Genomic DNA, 23,714 nt, shown 5'->3' with positions numbered 1-23,714 from the left:
GTGTGTATGTACAGCTCTCAACGTGCCCAGACTTGGAGTGATTTTCACCTCTTTTAATACTTTTCGCCTCATTCTGAAAGACTTGCAAAATTATCTTTTAAATTGACAAACATCATATGTGTAATTCGTGGCACAATTCAAACGGAATCGAAAGATAATCTTTCTCTCTCCATTGACTTCAATACATAATTTTTCCGAAATAAGGTCCCATGGAGGTCCCGCGGAAAGGGAGGGACTTCGCCTCTATGGATGTCATCAGAATGTTTTTTTGGAGAATTCTTGACTTTTAACAAATGTAATCATTTTGTTTGTCTTGCTGAAATGGCATGAAACCAACAAAACTAACAAATCAAAGCTGTCAATTCTCCTTTTATCATCATCTTTATAGTCAAACATCATTTGTATAGCACTATAATTCATTCGTTTAACTTGAATAACTGATATTTTGGGGTCTTTTGATTAATTATTTTTATATATGGGTATGTTGTTTTACTGCAGGTAGCATCTTTGATTGATTCTTCGTCATGCGACATTCTCCGTACTGTATAGATGGACAATAACATTTATGGTAACTGAAAATGTCAATTTCTGATGAACCTAAAGGGAATAGTTTAGTGTTTGTAATGCTGCTTCAGATCTCTTGTGATTGAATAACCAGCAGTTTTATTCAGAAATGTGAGGTTTCTTCACGTACATCTGTCAAATAGTCATGTGACAATGTACAGAGAATATAAATGATGAAAGAGAATTGTACACAAATATAAATAAATAATTTCTTAATGATGTAATCTCTTCTTATTCAATGCATTGCATCCCTCCATGAATCTCTTTTACCCTTTACATTAATGGACAGCCGGGGCGGACTGGGACTACAAATCAGCCCGGGACTCTCGACCAGCCCACCTCGGTACCGCAAGTAATTACCACTAGTAGTATATTGTCAATAGGGGGGGGTGCTAGTGACTTATCCGACCGGCCCACTTCAGTACCGACCGTCCCGATGGCCAGTCCGCCCCTGATGGACAGCCAAACTCATTTAATCTATGTTTCCTTGTGTGAAGTCATGTGACGAATGAACCTGCTGTAAACAAAGAAGCTCCCACCCTGATGAAGGAGAGTCAGCAGAAAACATGTGAGGGGTAAAGCATGGCATACTGGAGCTGTGCAACGTGTTTCATTTGATGGAGCTGTTTTGATTCTCTCTTAGAAACAGTCAGGAGTCACATTTACTTTTCTCCAACTCCACTGCAGCATTATAATATATACAAAGTAGATTCGAAACAAAAAAGAGGAATGCTTTACATACTTTCCTGGAAAACACACATGTATTCACTTTGATACTTTGTCTTGAGTTAGTTAAAACCTGCTGATCCAGTTGTTGATCAGCTGTGTGATTTAAAGCTGTAATAAAACAGCCTCATTAGTTAGCATACTTCCCACCTCTGGTCAATAATGATAGATCTTAATTTCAATAAGTTGTCAATATTTACTTATACATTCGGTGTATATGTTGTAAATGTATTATCTCTTCGATTTACACACATCTATTGCACGTCTGTCCGTCCTGGGAGAGGGATCCCTCCTCTGTTGCTCTCCCTGAGGTTTCTCCCATTTTCCGCTTAAACTGTGGGTTTTCTCTGGAAGTGTTTCCTTGTACGATGTGAGGGTCTAAGGACAGAGGGTCTAAGGATAGAGTGTCGTTTTTCTCATACTGATATTCTGAACAATCTGTGCTGTTGTATTTGCTGTAAAGTGTCTCTACTGTAGGCTATTTTTATTATATGTACAGCACTTTGGCTCGACCAAAAATCGTTTATAAATGTGCTATACAAATAAAACTTGATTTGATTTATAATATCTTGAGTATTATCATAAAAATAGCACCTTTATTTATTTTAACAAACCACGTTCTCCAAGTCAAATCTAATAGAAATCTATAATCTTTTTGAAAAATAGAGATCGCACATCAGTCCTGTGTACAGATCAGTTCGATAAAGTCATGCCTAAACAGCGACATTTTACACGATAAATACGGGTTAAATACGGTACCGTGTGTAGGTTGTCATGCTAGCTTGACATGCAGTAGCAAGCAGATGTGCACCTTGTCTTCATGCTAAATGGAAAATAAAGTGTGGAGTTCCATACTGAACACACCGCCTCTGACTCCCTTTCATCGGCTCTACAATATTTAATAATTATCCAAACCTTTAAAAAGAAATAGAAATAGATAGCTACAGTTTGACTTACTAAGTTACTAGTAAAAACAGTATAGGTTTTGTAGTATTAACACAACATCTCCTCTTGTCCAGGTGGGGCAGTAATGCGCCGTTAAGCTGTTCGTTCAACGTCGGATACTAAACGTGAGCGAAACTCAAACAAACCAGTTGCTGTTTACTTAGCTTTTACATACGCAACAAGGATTTATATTCCTTTCTTTTGTTTTGAAGAAAGTTAACGACTAGTGTGCAAAGTATAACATTGAAAACCGCCATTACTTAACGTCAATGAATAACCCAGTGAACTGTGTACAGAGAAGATAGTTGTCAGTGAGCTAGCATCAGGCTATCGTCTCCAAAGAGCAGGTTTAAAACGTCGACAAGCGGCAGGTGCAGAGCTCCTGTCCGGCCGAGCAAAGAGCCCCCAGCCCAGACCCGGCGTCATGGGCGGGCGGCGGGCCCCATGGGGCCGGGCCCGCCCATCCAGGATTTGGGCCCGCCCATCCATGATTTGGGCCCGCCCATCCAGGATTTGGGCCCGCCCATCCAGGATTTGGGCCCGCTGTTTTAATCAGGGCTGAATACAACATTTTAATTGTTTTATTATTATGTTCAGTGGCGGCGCCAAGGTATACTGGGGTAGGCTACAGCCATACCAAGAAATGGCTTAGCCCCACCATGAAAAATGATTTTAAAGTAAGCTAAATAAAGTCCACCAACTCGCGCGGAGTAAATTGTACAGACAGCAGTAAATACCGAAGACTAGAAACGGTTTGAAAACTTTTGTCACGTCGTGATCGTCTTCTCAATAGAACATCTTTGATAATGTCTTCTGGCCAATCAGAATCACGATAACGGCGTGGTGTTGTTGCAGGAAGTCCCGACGGAGAATACTTTTGCTGTAGTACATCTCTATCAGTGACGTGCGGTGACGTTCATGGCTGGTGAGGCACTGACTCTTTCAGGGTCAGATTTACAAATATTATATTTTGACCTTAATTGAAATGTTCGGTTATTTTCAAAAGCTTTTTTAGTCTGATGCTTCGATTCATTTTAAACAGACTGTTCCACAAAAGGATACCCCAAATCTAAATATTGGATTGTTCTTTCTTAGTAAGATCCCATGTTCATTTTACAATTGTGGTCTTACCTTGACTTGAAGATGAAGTCCATGATATCCTTCTGGACAACAATCTCCATTACATTTTTGTAAAAGTCCTCCTTATCTCCCTCTAGTTTCAAAACAAAAGTCTAGTTTGTTGTTACCGTCTCTGCGTAGAATAACAGTAGCAACAAGAACATGTGGGCTCACGTGCGCCCCCTTCAGTGCGGCAGAGGTTATGGCTGCCTCTCCAGGTGCTTTTTTCATTGCCGTTGTATGGTGAGACCAGCGAGCCTAAATATCATATACGTGAAATAAGTTATTTAGAGACTATGGATGGCGAGGATAAATGTAATAAAGGGATCTACAAACATTACATAGGTGACATACAGTGAGATGGTAACAGGCATGCGCTTAGGGCCCGCTTTCCAGCCAGTTTCTGTGGGGTGACGCATTTTGAGGTGACCTGACCCCACAGTAACTGGCTTGAGCGCGCTCACAAAATAAGTGCCCGCGCTACATTAGTGCCCGCACTCCAGCCATTTACTGTGGGCTTAGGTGAGCCAGAGCTCGTCCCTGCCTCACTCCTCTTCGCTCCCATAGTTGTAGCGGAGCTCGGCCAATTTGCTGATTTTCACTATAAAAAGCGATTGTAATCATACAGAAATCACAACACAGATCAGTGGAGACATTTTATTATTATTACTATTTCGTTTTTCTTTAGTTGTTTTTCCGTTACATTGGAGTATGACAGGTGAGGCTCTGCCTCCCCTGACTGCACGTCGCTGATCTCTATATACATCGATACAACATTACGTGTTGATAGAAATCAACACGTAATGAAATAAGACCCCACGGTTTGATGATTGATAGGTGTGTGGGTTGTCTTTCATTTTGACACACAGAACAATGGGGGCTATCCACCCTTATCCACAATGTAAAGTCATTCACACAGCCTCTTCTCTCTGTGAGGAGCAGCAGGTTCAGCTTTCAGAACAAAGTAACAGAAAACTAAAATGGCATTCATTTTTTAAATATGTCGTGTAGTAATAGATTTATTTATTTTTCTTCTCAAGAGAGTACCAGAATGTGTATTTTATGTTAGTATTTCCTGGGGGAGAATCCCCCCCCCAGATCCCCTTGCAGGGGTTGGGTTTTCAGCATGTCAACTCTTTCACCTGTGGGGAAATTGCAGGATTGGCTCCAGCTGGTCGTCCTTTTTATTTACTACAACACAAATGTGCCTTTTTATTTCATACAGTTCAATTTGGATTGAGACAGGGAAATAATCTAAACCTCACGCTTGGCGTTTCACTGTCAAGGGGAGCGTGTATGTAATTACATTGCAAATACTGACTTGAGCCCCACCACTGTATGGGTTAGCCCTACCATAGATTACCCAACAAAAACACTTTAAACTATGTTGAAAGATTAGTTTAATATAATTGTTTTTATTATGCTATGAAATTCTGAATGAAATTCTGAATGAAAGGCTGCGCGCGAGACTGGTTTTTCGCTGGGTTGAGTCGTGTGGGTTTTTGAGTGAGATGCGGCACAGCAGCCTGTCAGTTTACGCTTGCTAGGTTAGTTTGGCTATTATCATTTATATGTATCTGCAACAATGGATATCAGGAAGTGGTTCACACTTATACACTTGAAAGGAATATGGCAACTCAGCGCCAGATGCAGGCACATTAGAAGACATCAGTTACCAACGAGCTAGCAAGCCAGCCAGGGACAAGGGAGGCTGGCAATCAATTATATTTTGAAGAGAAATTGACTCTCAAGCCGGCTCTCACAAACTCCTGCTCTGTGCGCAAGCAGACCGCTGCACATGCTCTCTGCCTCGCTCAATCTCTCTCTCTCTCCCTTTCTCTCAATCGCTCAACCTTACTCACCTCTCCACCCTGTGTACAAGTTTGCCTGCATGCTTGCCCAAGTTGGCACAGCGTTACAAATGTGCCACAAAACCAACCAATGGATGTAGCCTATAATAAGACCGTCAACAGCCTTATGGCAACCTAAACCCCCCCCCACTTTGACAAATCTCGAGATTTCCCGGGAAATGTGAATTTCGGGGTGGGCCCGCCCTGGTAAATCAAATGCCCGCCCAGACACGTATGTCTGCCGCCGGGTCTGCCCCAGCCTCCGGACGAGTCAACAAGGTAAAGCCGAGAGGAACCATGCTGTGTTGGCGGTGGGAGCCTGGGTGGAGAGCGAGCACGACTTTATGGAGCACCCATCTGTGAGTTTGGCATTTAATGCCAATGAGCTAAGCTAGCTTGTACTGTTGCTAGGCTGTCGAAAGAGACCGTTGCTAAGCTAGCTTGTACTGTTGCTAGGCTGTCGAATGAGACCGTTAGTGGTGATGACCAGACCAGTTGGTGAAAAAAGTCATGATTGTTGTTGAAATAAACGTGAAGTAACCTGAGTAAAAGTAGCAACACTGTGAAGGGAAGAGTATATAAGTACATTTACTGAGGTACTGTACTTTTCATGCATCTTGAACCTCACATTCTACTTTTTACTCCACTACATTTGATTGACAGCAGGGTTGCCAACTTTGGGTACCTGGCTGGAGTGAGATTTTGATATCATGGGTTTAATTACATATGCGCACGAAATGACTGCTATCGTGTCAGCAGCGGGACCTTAGCATATATATATATATATAGGATATATATACAATATATACAAATACACAATATTGGACACAGACTATAAAGGGCACAAAGTTTCATTCACTATTGAAAGTCAAACACATGTTTGTTTCCACTGTTTTATTGTGTAGGCCTACCTGTCGCGATAAGCAATTAATTGACGTATCGTACGATAAATAAAAATGAACTCGATAAATTGCCATTTACATGAGGATGTGACTAGCAGTTTGAAAGGATGTACTTGAATTATTATTATATATTATCATTATGTCAGTGGTCTAAAATGGTCATACAACGGTGCCGACAATATTATCGTTTATCGCAATCATTTCCGGGAAAATGTATCCAACAAAATTAATTATCGTGAGAGCTATACATGAAACACACACACACAAACAAATCTACAGACTTACTCCAAACTGCCAAATATATTAATTAACACACTCTCACTCTCATATACTCTTTGACTCTATTTTGGCCTAGTAGAACAATAAGCAGCAGACTTTTACTTTTTTTTATCATTTCTACTGGTTCTTAGATCTGAGCATGCGCAATACGGGTCGGCAGTTGCGAGAGAGTATTTTTGTTGGGTAATCTATGGTAGGGCTAACCCATACAGTGGTGGGGCTCATGTCAGTATTTGCAATGTAATTACATACACGCTCCCCTTGACAGTGAAACGCCACGCGTGAGGTTTAGATTATTTCCCTGTCTCAATCCAAATTGAACTGTATGAAATAAGAAGGCACATTTGTCTTGTAGTAAATAAAAAGGGCGACCTGGAGCCAATCCTGCAATTTCTCCACAGGTGAAAGAGTTGACATGCTGAAAACCCAACCCCTGCAGGGTGGTCTGGGGGGATTCTCCCCCAGGATATTTTTTTTGTTTTAGTTTTGAAATAGGCTACTAACATAAAATACACATTCTGGTACTCTCTTGAGAAGAAAAATAAATAAATCTATTACTACACGACATATTAAAAAAATTAATGCCATTTTACTTTGTTCTGAAAGCTGAACCTGCTGCTCCTCACAGAGAGAAGAAGGAAGAGGCTGTGAATTACTTTACATTGTGGATAAGGGTGGATAGCCCCCATTGTTCTGTGTGTCAAAATGAAAGACAGCCCACACACCTATCCAGGGACGTGCACAGACATTTGGAGGGGCTATTGCTCTAAACTGGAAAAAGGGCCTCCCCCCCAAAAAAAACATAAGACCTTTTTTTAATGTAAAATAAACCAAATGATTATTACATCAACTAAATTGAACAGTAATTCACATCTCATAACAAAATAAGCTAAGGCGACTACTTGCATTCGGTGACTTAATTTCAAAAATGAAAATCAGGGACATTTTTTGTTTTGCGGTCCATATCTCATTAAAATATCTAATGTTAGTAACTATTAACGACAAAATGGGGACAATTCTGTTCTAATGTAGTTTGACCATTGTAACTGCTGTGCAGTCCAGACATACTGATAAAATAGGGCCTCTAACCAGGGGTTAAATTGGGCCGGGGCTGTCCGGGGCTCAGCCCCGGCACATAGGACGATGCTCTGACGTCATCGCCCTCGCTCATTTGTCATTTGTTTAAGCCATAATGTCAAAACATCTCTCGTTCTTAATATAGACTTTATTTAGGGTCGATATGTGTTGACTTTAACATTTCAAATAGCAGATCTCTGTGACAGGATATCGTTTTTCTGCTTAGTGAACGTGTGTCTCTGCTCCGATCAGGAGCTGCAGCACCGTGGCTCCTTTGTGCAGAGAGTCTGCAGCGGTGTGTGTGTGTGTGTGCAGAGAGTCTGCAGTGGTACCGCCAAACCCCCGACCCGTCTTGTAACACAGAGCCCGTTTCCTACACCATCAGGGCCGGTTCTAACCAATTTGCTGCCCTAGGCGAGATTTTAGCTGGCGCCCCTCCCTGCCAGAAAATCGTTCAGTAGAACAAATAAAAGTAACCAAGGGATACACAATAGAATATATAAAAAATAAATGAAAAATCTCTACAAAAGACCAATGCACTACAAAAACAGAAACGTATTGACATAGGTCATATACATCAAAAAGGCTTCAAATGTATTCAGTATTATATGAACATGTTTTAATTGGGGTGAGGACATCACATCCTCTAGGGGGGTCCGGGGGTATGCCCCCCCGGGAAGAAATGTTTGAACATTTAAAGTAAAATGCTTCAATCTGGTGCACTTAGAGCACACATTACTAGAGACCTGATCTAGGGGGTACAACTCTAACGGCCCGTCCACACAGCGGCGTGCGTTGAAGCTTGCCGGCGGGCGTGTCTGAAATTCGACCAACAACCAATCACATGAATCTCCCGCCCCTGACATACAAGCAGCGGTTTGATTGGCTAGAGCTTGTACTGGCATATGATTCGATTGGCTGACGCTTCTGCCGTGGCTTCAAAACTTGAACATTGCTCAACTTTTGCAGCGAGCCACGCCAGCAAAGTGACGTCACCCCATTCAAAGTGAATGGTGAAGCTTTCAACGCACGCTGCTGTGTGGACGGGCCGTAAAACACCCAAATGAAAAAGATTGGTTTACATTTTAATAATCAAATAAGTAAATCAACATAACCAATAACCTACCATAGTCAATAGTAAAGAAATGCAACTTATTTTATTTTTGTTGTTCATTCATATCTTATTTTACCTAGTTAACGTTTATTTATGCATATTTTTGTATCTCTCAAGTTTTAAACGATATTTTTGGTTTACTGTCCTATAGTATACATTGAAATGATTTCAAACCTGTTTATCCCAATAATTATAAAAGAGTGCCTTGGAAATATTTGTTTACATAAATTGCATTTATCTCTCTCGCTCGATCCCACACCCACTTTGGCTGTGAGCTGCGGACGCCTGATAAGCCAACACCCCCCACTTTCATCACTTACAGCGCCCATCGTACAGGGCAAATTAAAAGTGTAACCGGGGTGAAAAGGGTGTTACCTTGACTTAATTATGAATGCTGTTACATCAAGGCCGAAAATTAGGATGAGCGCAAACAGTCAAAATGTTTTTTTCCCTCCCAGAGCTGCCAGCGCAGCGCCCCCCCCCAGATCTGGCGCCCTAGGCGACTGCCTATGTCGCCTATATGCCAAAAAACGGCCCTGACTTAACCTAACAACTTATTTAATTTGTTTTCACAATTACTAATGCCATGTTTTTTTTTATTCTTGAAGAGAATGTCTTTTTTTCTGGCATTCATGCAGGATTAACAAAAATAAGAATAACATTGAGAACAATCTTTGAAGTAAATGGCTGTTGTTAAACGCTTCCCACATTTACTTCAATCGTACAATAGAAAAGATAAAAGTACCCAAGGAATACACAATAGAATATATAAAGAATAAATGAAAAATCTCTACAAAAGACCAATATACTACAAAAACAGAAACGTATTGTCATGTTGGTAATATACATCAAAAAGGCTTCAAATGTATTCGGTATTGTATGAACATGTTTGAATTGGGGTGTGGACGTCACATCCTCTAGGGGGGACCGGGGGTATGCCCCCCCGGGAAGAAATGTTTGAACATTTAAAGTAAAATGCTTCAATCGGGTGCCCTTTGAGCACACATTACTAGAGACCTGACCTAGGGGGTACAACTCTAAACACCCATATGAAAAAGATTGGTTTACATTTTAATAATCAAATAAGTATGTGAACATAACCAATAACCTACCATAGCCAATAGCAAATAAATGCAACTTATTTTATTTTTGTTGTTCATTCATATCTTATTTTACCTAGTTAACGTTTATTTATGCATATTTTTGTATCTCTCAAGTTTTAAACGATATTTTTGGTTTTCTGTCCTATAGTATACATTGAAATGATTTCAAACCTGTTTATCCCAATAATTATAAAAGAGTGCCTTGGAAATATTTGTTTACATAAATTGCATTTATCTCTCTCGCTCGATCCCACACCCACTTTGGCTGTGAGCTGCGGACGCCTGATAAGCCAACACCCCCCACTTTCATCACTTACAGCGCCCATCGTACAGGGCAAATTAAAAGTGTAACCGGGGTGAAAAGGGTGTTACCTTGACTTAATTATGAATGTTGTTACATCAAGGTCGAAAATTAGGATGAGCGCAAACAGTCAAAATGTTTTTTTCCCTCCCAGAGCTGCCAGCGCAGCACCCCCCCCCCCCATATCTGGCGCCCTAGGCGACCACCTATGTCGCCTGGCTATGCCAAGAAGCGGCCCTGTACACCATGCTAAATATGTCTGCATAAAGCTGAGTTATGATCGGTCATAATAACACAGAATTTGGTGATGATTAAATAGTTTACAGTGAGATTTACTCCCATACTTTTGGCCATACTCACGCAGCCCTACAAATGAATTGAGATTTCCACACAAATGTTCTTTAGCAAGTGTGCAGAGCAGTGTTGATTTAAAAAAGCAATTTGAAGGTTGGATATTTGTAAACCTTTTTTTGTGTATATATATTCATAATTTAAGATGTAAATGAATTCCAGTTTATTTGTAGTACTTTCTATTTTTATTGTGACATTTGGTGGCATCAATGTCTGCATTTGATACAGATAATGGAGCAGTTGCTTTAGGGCCACAGTGTAGGCCTATATCCCTTAAGGTCAAATAATGAGATCCTCGACCTCCGCCCCCCCCCCCTCTCGCACCTCCACACAGAGCCCCCCCCCCACATATCAAATCCCAACTTAACCCCTGCTTCTAACTAGGCTACCTTAAATAAAGTCACTAATTAATTAAACCAGTTCAATACGCATTATTCTTATTCTTATCATTATGAGCGCAGCCAGTAACGGTAAGGTATCTAATTACTTATTTAGGCTATTTAGTATTCCGTAACTTAATAACAGAGATGGTCAAACTAAAGTGGTAGAGACATGGCAGAAATTCTACAATGAAGCAGGACAGTGAAGTATTCACCCATGAGAGGGCGATCAAGAAAAGAGAGCGAGCGGCCCCGTTGACGGAGTTTACAGATGAAAAGACACACAATCACAACAAGTAGGCTATATTTAGGTGTTTTTTTTGTAAATAACCAACGGTATCAAGAGGAAGTAAAGTCCCCTGGTTTGTCCCTTATACCCTAACTGCCATGATGAGACAACTCAAAATCAAGTTTCCAAAATCCGAAACTGAGGTGGTTTTAACGCACCGGCAGATGACAGCGCTGACAAAGTGTGTTTCCCGCAGCGAGACGCTACTAATTGTGGGCTTATCATGTTGATTCGGCCACAACAGAAAAAAAAAAGAAAAAAATTCTCGCTCTCTCTAGAGGGGCAGGTCAGCCAAAAAGGGCAAACGGGCCGTTGCCCTGGCAACATTAGCCCGTACCTGTGCACGTCCCTGCACCTATCAATCATCAAACCGTGGGGTCTTATTTCATTACGTGTTGATTTCTATCAACACGTAATATTGTATCGATGTATATAGAGATGTAGCTACTACAGCAAATGCAAAAGTATTCTCCGTCGGGACTTCCTGGAACAACACCACGCCGTTATCTTGATTCTGATTGGCCAGAAGACATTATCAAAGATGTTCTATTGAGAAGACGATCACTACCTGACAAAAGTTTTCAAAACCGTTTCTAGTCTTCGGTATTCTTGTTTTTGGCGTGAGAATAGTTTGGGCAGCGTGAGAGCGTGAGATTGAGAGTGAAAGCGTGTGTCACACGCCAGATGCGTGAGAGTTGGCAACCCTGTTGACAGTATTAGTTATTTTGCAGATTCAGATTAATAAAAATAAGTCAAGGAGTAAATTGTGATTTATAGATTAAACTACCCAGCAGCACATATGTGTACACTAAATGAGGTCCACCTTTACCAGCTGCAATATTAGTTATGCTTGCACAATAATGCACTAGTTATAATTAGGTAGTATGTAAGTCAAAGTATACTTAAGTAGAGTACTTGCAAATGTTGTAAATCTCAAGATGAAGTACGCCATCGTGTGGCGCAGCCAGCTCAAGTCAGCAAGAAGAAACAGCAGCCTCAGACAGATCCCATGGTACACATATCATTATCATGACTTATAGTTAAGTATTGATGTAGCAGTATTTACTCCAGAAAAATCCACCTGGGGTGATCTAAAATGAGTTATTGTTATTGATGACATTCATTTTCACATTTTTTAGTATTTTCATCACTAAATATCTTTTTTCAAATGTTTAGTGTATAAGTCTCAGAAAAGTGTGAAAATGCATATCATTAATTTGCATCACTTCCTATTATTTGTGTGGTTAAAGTGATTCTTCGCCCACAATCTGTCTTTCGAGTACCAAACAATCTGTAGCTTTGAACGAAAGCCTGAAATGTTTTTTTTGTTTTTTAAAACATCAGCTTAGAGTTTAAGTAATTGATTGTTAGGGCTGCAAATAACAATTATTTTCATTATTGATTAATGTGATTTTTTTTCTAGAATAACTGATAAATCATTTAGTCTTTCAAATCTCATTAATGATCGAAAAATCTCAATATTGATTATTACTCTGCTGCTTGAATAGTTACAAATCTATGTATTATGTGCAACAATTTGAGAAGTATTCCCCTTATTTAACACAAATCCAATGTCCAGCATACTTGGAATTCCACCGAGGCCGCGTCCTTGGTTTGGGGGAAATTTCGAGGCTGCACATGGGTAGACTTTGCGTCCTTAAAATCCCCGCAATGCTTTGCGCACGGACCAATTTCAAAAACCCTTGCGGAGAATGTCTGAACCGACGCAGCACACATTTAAATGTAAGTATGTAGTGGCGTAGAACATGTGTTGGTAAATATGTTACTTTGTTACATTTGTTATCACCAAAAATGTGTTCCGTGAAAGTAAAGCAAGTTCATAATTAGATAGACATCGTGAGGTATTTATTTTCGGTACAGTTTATGTTGAAACCGTTAGAGAGAGTGGCACACTTGTTAGCCTGTTCCATTCTTCTTCGTTTTCCGAAGCCGTGGCTTGGAACTACGCGACTACCAAACCAGCATCCTTGAGATTGAGAAACGGCCTGAATCTGGAGGAGGAAGAGGACGAGAGAGCTGAGGAGCTGCAGAGGAGGAAAAGGGAAGAGCAAGGGAAAGTATCTGCAAGGTAAGACAGTTATTTACCAATCTTCACTGATTTGAGTATGCTTATAGGTCGACAGGTTTTTACTGCATATGTGAAAAGTTGTTGGTTAAAGTCTTTTGTGGCTCTAGAGGAAGTCTGACTCTTATCACTTCTGTTTCATACCGTTGAGGTTCACAAGTGGCTTCGTGAATCTGATAAACAGTTGTTGTAACTCTGCAGGTTCATCGAGGCTCTGAGAGCTCGGATGAAGGAGCGAGTGTCTCAGGAGAAGCTGGAGCCTCCTCCTCTCTGCTGCTGCGCATCATCTTTCTGGGACTCCAGAATCATAACGCTTAAAATCACAAGGGAGTACAAGTAGAAATAAAACGTTGAGTTCAAAGGTACTGCAATAAAAAAGATGAACAGGGCTAAGGTGAATGCTCAGTTCTGATTGGTCATTTGGACCTTCTGCAGCAATAAGACCAAAGTCTAAGGATAGTGAGAGCTGTAAAGCTTCAATGAATATAAGCTCATCGAAACACACATTTTACTTTAATGTCATGAAGAAGCTTAATCTTAAAATAGTGTTCAATATCATGTGGTATGATCCTTAATACCAATGAAAGGGTGAAGATATGATCAAATGAATAAATGAGAGTAAAAAAGTGTCAGGAAGAAAAACAAAAACACTTGAGTTGATGGAATTGATGTAGATATTAGGATTATTATTTATACATTTACTGTGATAAATGTTGAAAAATAAATATGAATGAGTTTGCTCATGTTTTGAAGAAATATTCCCAAAATGAATTGAACATACATTTAGCCATTTTGAATTTTATTGACAGAGAAAACACGATAAACAAATAAAAACTGAACAGCAGCTGTGGTTCCTAACAACTCACATTGAGAGAGTATCTTTACTCCAACTGGATGATATGAACACAGAGAGACAGACGTGTTGGCAGAACATGTTTCCTGTTTGTGACAGAAAAATAAAACCATGTGAAACTGGTTTAGTGTCGCTCAGCCTGTTGAAATGTTGAGTCCTCACTGGAGGACAAAGGCACGATCCTCTCCTTTTCTGTGGCATTTTATGAGCTTTTTAATAATTGACTAAGTGGATAAAGCATAAAGGAGCAGTTTGTTTATTGAGCTGTCCCATAGACTAAGTCTGACTCCTGCAGGGGCCGGAGTTTGAAACCTGACAAAAAAAGTCTGTCTGCTGCAAGTTGCCCCCTCTCCCCTTCTTTCATTAAATAAATGCAAAAAGCAGAAATAAATGATCTTTAACATATTCCTTATTAATTATTTTATCTTTTGAGTACGTCCTCCAACGGATAAACAAGTCATAAAGATGTCAGGATAAAAGTATAAGTTGAGGGGTTTTGCAATGAAAACAATGAACGTAACAAGACACCTAAAACGTGACTGTGCTCTTCCAGACTGTTATGTTTGTGTGACTCTAAACATAAATACTGTACAGTGGGGCAAACAAGTATTTAGTCAGCCACCAATTGTGCAAGTTCTCCCACTTAAAAAGATGAGAGGCCTGTAATTTTCATCCTAGGTATACCTCAACTATGAGAGACAGAATGAGAAAAAAAAATCCAGAAAATCACATTTTCTGTAAGTCTTCACAAGGTTTTCACACACTGTTGCTGGTATTTTGGCCCATTCCTCCATGCAGATCTCCTCTAGAGCAGTGATGTTTTGGGGCTGTCACTGGGCAACACGGACTTTCAACTCCCTCCAAAGATTTTCTATGGGGTTGAGATCTGGAGACTGCCTAGGCCACTCCAGGACCTTGAAATGCTTCTTACGAAGCCACTCCTTCGTTGCCCAGGCGGTGTGTTTGGGATCATTGTCATGCTGAAAGACCCAGCCACGTTTCATCTTCAATGCCCTTGCTGATGGAAGGAGGTTGTCACTCAAAATCTCACGATACATGGCCCCATTCATTCTTTCCTTTACACGGATCAGTCGTCCTGGTCCCTTTGCAGAAAAACAGCCCCAAAGCGTGATGTTTCCACCCCCATGTTTCACAGTAGGTGTTCTTTGGATGCAACTCAGCATTCTTTCTCCTCCAAACACGTCTAGTTGAGTTTTTACCAAAAAGTTCTATTTTGGTTTCATCTGACCATATGACATTCTCCCAATCCTCTTCTGGATCATCTAAATGCTCTCTAGCAAACTTCAGACGGGCCCGGACATGTACTGGCTTAAGCAGGGGGACACGTCTGGCACTGCAGGATTTGAGTCCCTGGCGGCGTAGTGTGTTACTGAATAGCCTTTGTTACTTTGGTCCCAGGTCTCTGCAGGTCATTGACTCGGTCCCCCCGTGTGGTTTTGGGATTTTTGCTCACCGTTCTTGTGATCATTTTGACCCCACGGGGTGAGATTATGCGTGGAGCCCCAGATCGAGGGAGATTATCAGTGGTCTTGTATGTCTTCCATTTTCTAATAATTGCTCCCACAGTTGATTTCTTCACACCAAGCTGCTTACCTATTGCAGATTCAGTCTTCCCAGCCTGGTGCACATCTACAATTTTGTTTCTGGTGTCCTTTGACAGCTCTTTGGTCTTGGCCATAGTGGAGTTTGGAGTGTGACTGTTTGAGGTTGTGGACAGGTGTCTTTTATACTGATAACGAGTTCAAACAGGTGCCATTAATACAGTTAACAAGTGGAGGACAGAGGAGGCTCTTAAAGAAGAAGGTTTGGTTACAGGTCTGTGAGAGCCAGAAATCTTGTTTGTTTGGAGGTGACCAAATACTTATTTTACCGAGGAATTTATCAATTAATTCATTAAAAATCCTACAATGTGATTTCCTGGATTCTTTCCCCCCATTCTGTCTCTCATAGTTGAAGTGTACCTAGGATGAAAATTACAGGCCTCATCTTTTTAAGTGGGAGTACTTGCACAATTGCATGCAATAAGACCAAAGTCTAAAGATAGTGAGTGCTGTAAAGCTTCAATTAATAAAAGCTCATCGAAACACACATTTGACTTTAATGTCATGAAGGTGCTTAATTCAATTCAATCTTTATTTCAGACTCATGGTCCATATCACATACAAAATGACAAAATACACAACAATAAATAAGATTAAAAAGCCAAACAAAATGAAAAACATGAAATCAGTCCAATGACAGCTCGCCACACATGCTCACTGTCTGTAGAGGCTGTTGCGCTAATGTCTCCAAATCATGGAAGAGAACCGAGTATAACTCTTCACAGGTTTAACTAAAATCGAGATAACATGATTGTCAGTCTGCTAGGCGACACATGAATTTGTACATTACTTTTCTTAAAAGGGCTTGACAGGTCGGTACCCCCAAGTTAACAAACAGCTGGCTGCCACTGCCATCTTGGTACCCTCAGCAGCAACCGTAAAGCATCATTGTATGCAACTTTTAGTTTGTGTATCCTTCTAGCCTTGTAGTTACTCCACAGGTGAGCCGTGTACAATGGTGTACAGAAAGCTTTAAAAAGTGATACCTTGACATCTACAGAGCACTTTGTAGATGAATATGTTTGCCTGGGCATACCGTTTGCAGCGTTGTCTATGGATGTCTTTGTCATCTGTGAGACCATCAGAGATATAATGACCAAGGTACTTAATCTCACTGCACACAAGAAGAATGTTGCTACTGAGAATACAATTAGGAAAACCTTTTTATCCTCTTCGCACAATCCTGATGCTACTCTTCTTGGCGTTATACTTAATATTAAAATCAATGACATACTGGGAACAAATCCTCAGAAGCTGCTGTAAGCCTGCACTGCACGGGGAAAAGATGATTAAATCATCTGTGTACACAAGGTGGTTGACAACAGTAACACCGATGACACAGACAGTTTTACACAAGTTCAGTTTCCTACACAGATCATCCATGTACAGATTAAACAACAAAGGAGATCAAATCCCACCTTGCTTGACCCCATTACCAACATAAACATTTTCAGACACAGTATTGCCCCACTTCACCTGCATAGTCCGATGTGCATACCAGAAGGCTAAGATCCTTATTATGTAGTTGAAACATGGTGGAATTTTGGCTTCTATATTTTGCTATAATGTCTTTTAAAGCAAAAATACACACATCATGCCGTGTTTTCTGTTAAAACCAAACTGGTTGTCAGCTGTGGTAATATACCTTTCCAGCCTATCCAACAGAATTCTCTCCAGCATTTGGAGAGAATGCTAGCTAAAGCAATAGGTGTCAGGTTTGGGGGAAATAGGACCCAAGTGCATTTTAAAGGACTAAAAAGGGTAAGGTAACACAAAGCAATGGGTCTGTAATTATCAATGCCATTAATCTTCCCAGCTTTCTCCTTGATGACTGGCACAAGTAGCACAGATAACATGGAAACTGGTAAGACACCATGATTAAGGAAACCAGTAAGACACAGAGCAACAAGAGGAGCAAGCTTAAGACTGGCATATTTGAAGTGTTCGGCTGAGATGAGATCCGGGCCACAAGCTTTGTTATTTTCTAGATTCATTATAGTGTTGAAGACTTCCTCTGATCTAACTGTCACCTTTTCAGTGGAGTCAACCTTTTCAACCACAAATGCATCACTCTTAACACAGTTGAACAACTCATGATAGTGTTGTCGCCACAGTTCTGCGATGCTGCCTGACCCACACACTCCTTCAATGGAAGACGGTGAAGGAGTCTTACAGCTGTTTATGACTTTGACCTCTTTCCAGAAATCATAGCAACTGTTGTTGCGCAGCTTTCTGGCAAGTGAGTCAGCCCTCATTGTGTCCTCATTTTTTTTAATGAATACTTATTTTTGGCATTACTGGCCTGTTTATGTTCAATGCTTAATCTTAAAATAGTGTTAAATATGTGAAATGTACATTTCCAACAATCTTCCTTGCCTGTCAGTGTTTAAGATTGAACACCGGTCAGATGATCACAAAGAGGAAACAAATGGGTTAAAAACATGTTTGAGTCAGAACTTGAAAGTTCCGAAGTTCATCTTTCCGATATATCTGCTGGTAATAAAAACAGATGACTGCATTTATAACTATCAATGATTAACTAGTGAAAGAGATTAGAGGATTGAAAGCTCATTCTGACATTGTTGAAGAGAGCCTCGACACCAGTACACTGCGGGAGGTCTCATCGACATTTAGAGGCAAACCGAGGGGAAGAAAAAGTTGGTGAGTGATAATTTTGAAACACCAAAGGATAGCTGCTCTTTTTCCTGAGCTGCCATGTGTGTTCAGAGACTTTCAGAGATCCTGTGTCTCTGAGCTGCAACCACAGCTTCTGTTCGAGCTGCCGGCAGAAACTCTGGGAACAAAGTAAGAACAAAAATAGTTCTTCAAACTTTTATATATTAGCATTTCCTTTCTTTCCTATGTTGTTGTTTTTTTCATGGAATTAAATCTTATGTGTTTTTCTTCCAACAGATACCTGGACAAAGTCCTCGTCCTGAACTGAATACCAAAGTTCATTTCCCTCTGAAAGACATCCTGACTCCATCTGCTGGTGAATACATGACATAGCAGCATTTCCTGCTGTTGATCAATCATCCTGTGACAGAGGGCAGAGAAAAACAAAGAGGATTTTGACATTGTTGAAAAGAGCGGGGACGCCATTACAGGGTGTGAGATCTCTGCTGGGAGACACGTTTGGAGGATCTGAAACACTCAAGAGAAAGGACATACCTTAGTGAGTTTTGCTTTTAAAAGACAACAGTGACCGAGACAAATGGCTGAGAAAATTCTTCTTGAAAGTTTCCTGAGCTGCCATGTGTGTTCAGAGACTTTCAGAGATCCTGTGTCTCTGAGCTGCAGCCACAGCTTCTGTTCGAGCTGCCTGCAGACATTCTGGGAACAAAGTAAGAACAAAAACTGTCCCATTTGTAAAAGAAAGTCCTCAAAAGAAAAACTTTGGGTGAACTTTACACTAAAGGAGCTGGCTGACTCCTTTGCTGAGAGACAGGAAGCTGGATCATCTGAGACAGAAAAAGGAGAGAAGAAGGTGGAGGTGGTGTGTAGTAAACATCAAGAAGAGCCTACATTGTTCTGTAAGGATGAAGAGAGAGCTGTGTGTCCTGTCTGTGACTTTTCTCTCCACCAGAGTCACAAGGTAGTTCCTGTAGAACAAGCAGTCAGTGAGCTGAAGGACCTGCTGAAATCTGACTTAGAGTCTCTGCAGGACAAGAGGGACACATACAAAGGAGTGGAGACAACATACAATGAAGTGATTCAAGTGTCCAAGAAGCAGCTGCTGTCCACAGAGAGGCAGATCAGAGCAGAGTTCATCAAGCTCCATCAGTTCCTGAAAGAGGAAGAGGAGACCAGACTGGCAGCTCTGAGGGAGGAAGAGGAGCAGAAGGGGAAGACTATCAGCAGAGAGATGAAGAGCATTCAGGAGCACATCTCCTCTCTGTCACACAGTATCTCTGCTGTTGAAGAAGAGCTGCAGAAACACAACGGGCCCTTCCTCAGCAGTTATAAAGCCACTCAGAGCAGAGCCAGAGTCCAGAGCTCACTGTCAGACCCACAGCTGCTCCCAGGAGCGCTGATAGATGTGGCCAAACACCTGGGCAACCTGTCCTTCAGAGTCTGGGAGAAGATGAAGGACCAGGTCCACTTCAGTCCTGTCATTCTGGACCCAAACACTGCAAGCAGCTGGCTCTCTCTGTCTGACGATCTGACCAGTGTGAGACGTGGAGACAAAGATCAGCAGCTTCCTGGTAATCCAGAGAGATACACTCACTATGCTAGTGTTCTGGGCTCTGAGGGCTTCAGCTCAGGGAGACACAGCTGGGAGGTGGAGGTGGGAGATTATCCTGACTGGTATATAGGTTTGACTAAAGAGTCAGTTGACAGGAAGGGTGAGGTATTTGCCTCACCAAAATTTGGAATCTGGTGTTTAGCACATCGCAGTGGAAAATACACTACTGGTGCTGGTAGGACTCTCAGAGTGAAGAAGAATCTCCAGAGGATCAGAGTCCAGCTGGACTATGGGGAGGTGTCCTTCTACGACCCTGAAGGCATGACTCACATCTACACTTACGGAGACACTTTCACTGAGGAACTCTTCCCATATTTCAGTATTGGAACAGCTGGTGATGCTAAAACTGCTGATATCAAAATCTGTCAAACTAAGATTCCTCTGTGATGCTCAGGAGTGTTTGTTCAGACTTTATTCTGACTTCACTGTCCGTCTAGATCTCTTTGAAATAATCAAGATAAGAAACAGATGATCATCAGATCATAATTTTAGCCTGTAAGATTTCTAAATGTTCTGAAAATGTGATCATGTTTTATTTACAGCTTTCCCAAAGTCCCAGTGTAAAAAAAACATTGTTTTTAGTTATAGTTAATATTTGGTAATAGTTGTTCATAGGCTGTGTGTCGTGTTCATGTAACTCACTGACATTTTCTTTTTTTTATCTTAATCTGAAAATAATTGTTGACACATGGAAGAGGAATGTTTACATTTTTTAACCAACATCTTTAAATCAATTAACAGATCTTCTGTTTTCCTTTAATAGAGAGGCGAAGTCCCGCTCATCTACTTCCGACCCATGGGACCTTATTTCGGAAAAAGTATGTATTGAAGTCAATGGGGAGAGAAAGATTATGTTTCGATCCCGTTTGAATTGTGCCAAGAATTACACATATGATGTTTGTCAATCTTAAAAAATAATTTCCATGTCAAAAAAGTCACAGTTTGTCGTAAAACTGTTGAAATATAAGACTATGACAAATACGCAACTAGAAAGACTACAAATCCCAGAATCCCGGTCCCGCATGCTAGCTCTTACAGAACCGACTAACTCCCCTTGTGTGTATGTACAGCTCTCAACGTGCCCAGACTTGGAGTGATTTTCACCTCTTTTAATACTTTTCGCCTCATTCTGAAAGAAAGAAGTGAAATGTTTCAACGTGACGGCCGTCTTGGTGTGTGGTGCGAGACGGGAGATGTAGTTCATTGAGCGGTTTCACACAAAAAAAGTGTTACTTCACAGTTTTACGACACATTTTAATTTTTTTGACTTGCAAAATTATCTTTTAAATTGACAAACATCATATGTGTAATTCGTGGCACAATTCAAACGGAATCGAAAGATAATCTTTCTCTCTCCATCGACTTCAATACATAATTTTTCCGAAATAAGGTCCCATGGAGGTCCCGCGGAAAGGGAGGGACTTCGCCACTATGGATGTCATCAGAATGTTTTTTTGGAGAATTCTTGACTTTTAACAAATGTAATCATTTTGTTTGTCTTGCTGAAATGGCATGTAACCAACAAAACAAAGCTGTCAATTCTCCTTTTATCATCATCTAGTTTATAGTCAAACATCATTTGTATAGCACTATAATTCATCCGTTTAACTTGAATAACTGATATTTTGGGGTCTTTTGATTAATTATTTTTATATATGGGTATGTTGTTTTACTGCAGGTAGCATCTTTGATTGATTCTTCGTCATGTGACATTCTCCGTACTGTATAGATGGACAATAACATTTATGGTAATTGAAAATGTCAATTTCTGATGAACCTAAAGGGAATAGTTTAGTGTTTGTAATGCTGCTTCAGATCTCTTGTGATTGAATAACCAGCAGTTTTATTCAGAAATGTGAGGTTTTTTCCAGTTTCTTCACGTACATCTGTCAAATAGTCGTGTGACAATTTACAGAGAATATAAATGATGTAAGAGAATTGTACACAAATATAAATAAATAATTCCTTCCTAATCTCTTATTCAATGCATTGCATCCCTCCATGAATCTCTTTTACCCTTTACATTAATGGACAGCCAAACTCTTGAAATCTATGTTTCCTTGTGTGAAGTCATGTGACGGATGAACCTGCTGTAAGCAAAGAAGCTCCCACCCTGATGAAGGAGAGTCAGCAGAAAACATGTGAGGGGTAAAGCATGGCATACTGGAGCTGTGCAACGGGTTTCATTTGATGGAGCTGTTTTGATTATCACTTAGAAACAGTCAGGAGTCACATTTACCTTTCTCAAACTCCACTGCAGCATTATAACATATACAAAGTAGATTCGAAACAAAAAAGAGGAATGCATTACATACTTTCCTGCAAAACACACATGTATTCACTTTGATACTTTATCTTGAGTTAGTTAAAACCTGCTGATCCAGTTGTTGATCAGCTGTGTGTCAATAATGATAGATCTTAATGTCAATAAGTTGTCAATATTTACTTATAATATATCTTGAGTATTATCATAAAAATAGCACCTTTATTTATTTTAACAAACCACGTTCTCCAAGTAAAATCTAATAGAAATGCATCATATTTTAAAAAAATAGAGATCGCACATCAGTCCTGTGTACAGATCAGTTCGATAAAGTCATGCTTAAACAGCGACATTTTACACGATAAAAACGGGTTTAACCCTCCTATTGTCTTCGTTTCCCCCCCTTACTTTGGTGTTCTCGGTCAAATTTGACCGGTCCTGTTTTAACTGCTATTACCAGAGCCGGCCCGACCCATTAAGCGACATAAGCGGCCGCTTAGGGCCCCGCAGCCATTAAGGGGCCCCCTAGCAACAACAAAAAAAAGAGCAAAAAAAGAGAAAGAATCTCAGTGATAAGTATGTTTAATTAATTGTGTTAATATGCCTAGATTGCCTACTCTCAAAGTCATGTATTATTTTATTGAGTCAATAATATAATACATTAACTGTGCTTTACCTTCATCATGACACTAGAGAGGACGACAGGATTGTAATTTCCCGTGTTCAGTGAATGCAACAGAGGCAAGACACCAGACCAACCAGAGTTTAATGGAAATAAACATCTGTCTTATTGGCTGACAGGTACCTATCCTGTGAGCTGTGACAATGTTTAAAATAAACTGTCAGTCGGACTTTGAAGATGGACATAAGAACATTTTTTCTTAAAAAAGACGACAATTCTCAAGTGGTGGCTCGCACAACAACCCCAGAGCCACCACTTGAGCCAAGTAAACAAGGTATGTAAATATCAGTAAACTTCCAAGTTATGCGAACATGTAAGCAAAGCATAAATTACAGCTGACGTTACTTTGAATCACTGGGGTAAGCTAAACCGTTAGCAAGTAGCTATAGCTAGCCAGATATAATAAATAAACACTTTGTCATACAATCTAAATGTAATGTTTTTTAGCGTTACCTGGTGATTTAAAAGAAAGCTCTCTGGGAAATGTTGACTTACTGTTCGACATGAAGCTAGAAGCTACCTTACAGTTGATCCGGAGTCCTGTCAGTTAAAGTGTTTCATAGTTAGCCAAGCATCAACCTAGCACTGAAATATATGGATGTTATGTGACAGTATTTCTGAGTAAAAGTCAGCTGAAATGGTGGCATAGTTGCCACTGCTTTACGTGTTAACAGCATGTTTGAATGTATTTGCAGCAGTAAATGTGGCTGTTTGGCCACTGACGTTGCCATAACAACACCTGAATTTAAATGTGCAACCTCTTTTTGTGACAGATTTTTGCAAGACATTATAATTCTTCTGAATGATATTCCTATTGACGGCTAGTTTCTATGTGAACATTATGAGATGGACAGCCAGAGAGAATAAATGAAAAACAGTTATGAAATACTATATGACAAAACAATAATACAGTTTAAGTGATTTGTAGAATATCCATAAAGAAAAATCTGTTTACAGTTCTG

General features: G+C 40.3%; 1 protein-coding gene and 2 long non-coding RNA genes across 4 annotated transcripts; all 3 read left to right on the top strand.

Annotated features, from left to right (window-relative positions):
- Window positions 1-164: 164 nt before the first annotated feature.
- Window positions 165-21,792, top strand: LOC117548940. The gene is made up of 2 exons (XR_004569398.1): window positions 165-680; window positions 21,668-21,792. It is a non-coding gene; the product is annotated as an uncharacterized LOC117548940 (long non-coding RNA).
- On the top strand, window positions 13,027-14,344 carry LOC117548941. Its single transcript, XR_004569399.1, has 2 exons — window positions 13,027-13,089; window positions 13,288-14,344. It is a non-coding gene; the product is annotated as an uncharacterized LOC117548941 (long non-coding RNA).
- On the top strand, window positions 16,019-20,688 carry LOC117548939 (nuclear factor 7, ovary-like). 2 transcript variants are annotated; one of them, XM_034220477.1, is made up of 2 exons: window positions 16,019-18,222; window positions 18,475-20,688. In XM_034220477.1, exon 2 carries the CDS (start codon window positions 18,776-18,778, stop codon window positions 20,192-20,194), a length of 1,419 nt encoding a protein of 472 aa, XP_034076368.1. In that variant the 5' UTR covers window positions 16,019-18,222; window positions 18,475-18,775; the 3' UTR covers window positions 20,195-20,688. The 2 variants fall into 2 exon arrangements, with proteins under 2 accessions (XP_034076368.1, XP_034076367.1); XM_034220476.1 differs by having other exon boundaries at window positions 16,019-18,366.
- Window positions 21,793-23,714: the final 1,922 nt, after the last annotated feature.

The sequence above is a fragment of the Gymnodraco acuticeps genome, unplaced genomic scaffold (assembly GCF_902827175.1).
Source record: "Gymnodraco acuticeps unplaced genomic scaffold, fGymAcu1.1, whole genome shotgun sequence".
NCBI lineage: Eukaryota > Metazoa > Chordata > Actinopteri > Perciformes > Bathydraconidae > Gymnodraco > Gymnodraco acuticeps.
Note: the sequence above shows the minus strand (reverse complement) of the source record. Positions and strands in the feature narration are given on the sequence as shown.

What these genes read in the sequence shown, in the direction of transcription:
- LOC117548939 (XM_034220477.1), top strand. Translation starts at nt 18,776, where the DNA reads ATGGCTGAGAAAATTCTTCTTGAAAGTTTCCTGAGCTGCCATGTGTGT.